This window comes from Frankliniella occidentalis, unplaced genomic scaffold, assembly GCF_000697945.3.
Source record: "Frankliniella occidentalis isolate FOCC.00 unplaced genomic scaffold, Focc_3.1 Scaffold6, whole genome shotgun sequence".
NCBI classification, from domain to species: Eukaryota; Metazoa; Arthropoda; class Insecta; order Thysanoptera; family Thripidae; genus Frankliniella; species Frankliniella occidentalis.
Window position 1 is genome coordinate 3,052,013 of NW_026267136.1, and position 1,160 is coordinate 3,053,172.

The 1,160-nt window shown below is 38.2% G+C and overlaps 1 protein-coding gene across 1 annotated transcript in view; it reads right to left on the reverse strand.

The window, feature by feature from the left end:
- LOC113210012 (DNA repair protein XRCC1) overlaps window positions 1–1,160 on the reverse strand; it is a gene marked incomplete in the record, with an annotated part of 12,806 nt that overhangs the window by 3,227 nt on the left and 8,419 nt on the right. The window contains 2 exon segments of the mRNA XM_052271463.1: window positions 1–400; window positions 488–1,160. Of these exon segments, the coding sequence (XP_052127423.1) occupies window positions 296–400; window positions 488–1,160 (778 nt within the window).

Below are 1,160 nucleotides of genomic sequence, written 5' to 3' on the forward strand. Positions count from 1 at the left end.
ATAATAGATAGAAATAAAAATCATGAAGACAGGATACTCCATAAAAACTCACAAAGAAATCTTACACCCTAATCAAATACATTACATATACAACTCATCTTAATTAAAGAGTATTACATAACAGCACCTGAAGTCTTTGGTGAATTTTTGGAGAGACTAATCCAAACTAGATTCACAAAAATGTTGCATGCTACAGAAAGTTTACTTAATACAATAGTAATTAAAGTAATCTACATTACAAAGAAATTGTCAATTTGAAAATAATTTTTTAAAAAAAGGTAAGACCAGTAAAGTTTTAAGTTTGTTTCGGGCTTTCTTCCTCAGTGGTAGAGGGTTTGTTGGAGTGCTGTATTACTCGAATATGCTGACTTTGCACTTGTGTAGAAGGTATGGTTCTAGCCTGGAAGAAAATTTTTAAAAATCTATTAGAAATCTCATTAACAAAATGTAAGAGAAAGTATATCTTAAAGTACAAATTGTTAAATACCATGAAAGTTTCTCTAGCTGGAGAAGGAGCTTGGAACTGTTGGGAAACTGGGACAAAGTACTGTGGTAGAGTTTGAGGGAGCATTATCACAGGAGGAACTAAGTACGTGGCAGAAGGAGAAGAGTGAGGGACTGCACAGGGTTGACTAATTGGTCGGTAATATCCTGCATAACCATCTGGACCTGCCTCCATAGAGGCATTGGTAGCTGAAGCGGATCTCATTTGTTCATGATCACCATTAGAACTAGAAGCTGATGGGACAGGATGATAGAAGTGATGATGTGATGTATTTGATGTTTGAGATCTTCTAGACTGTGATGGTCCTCCTATTTCTATTCCATAAGAAGAACTAGCAGATAATGGGGTCTGCTGACTATTTGTACTCTCCTGCCAACTGTCCTGCAAATCCTCACTACTTATTTCTGTCTTGACAGTAATCCCTTGCCTTTGAGATGAGATGCAAATATTAGGTAAAAAGGGTGGCCTGGGTGTTCCTTGACGGCAAGGCATGTCAGGTGGTACATTTTGTTGGGGTGATGAACATTCCCCATTGTCAGGCACTTCTCTCTTGACACCGGGTCCGGGAGACATCAATGAAAAATTATTTGGAGATCTGAAGAGAAGAGGTGAGTGACCTGATGGGCCACTACAAATAACATGTATTGGCGCACTT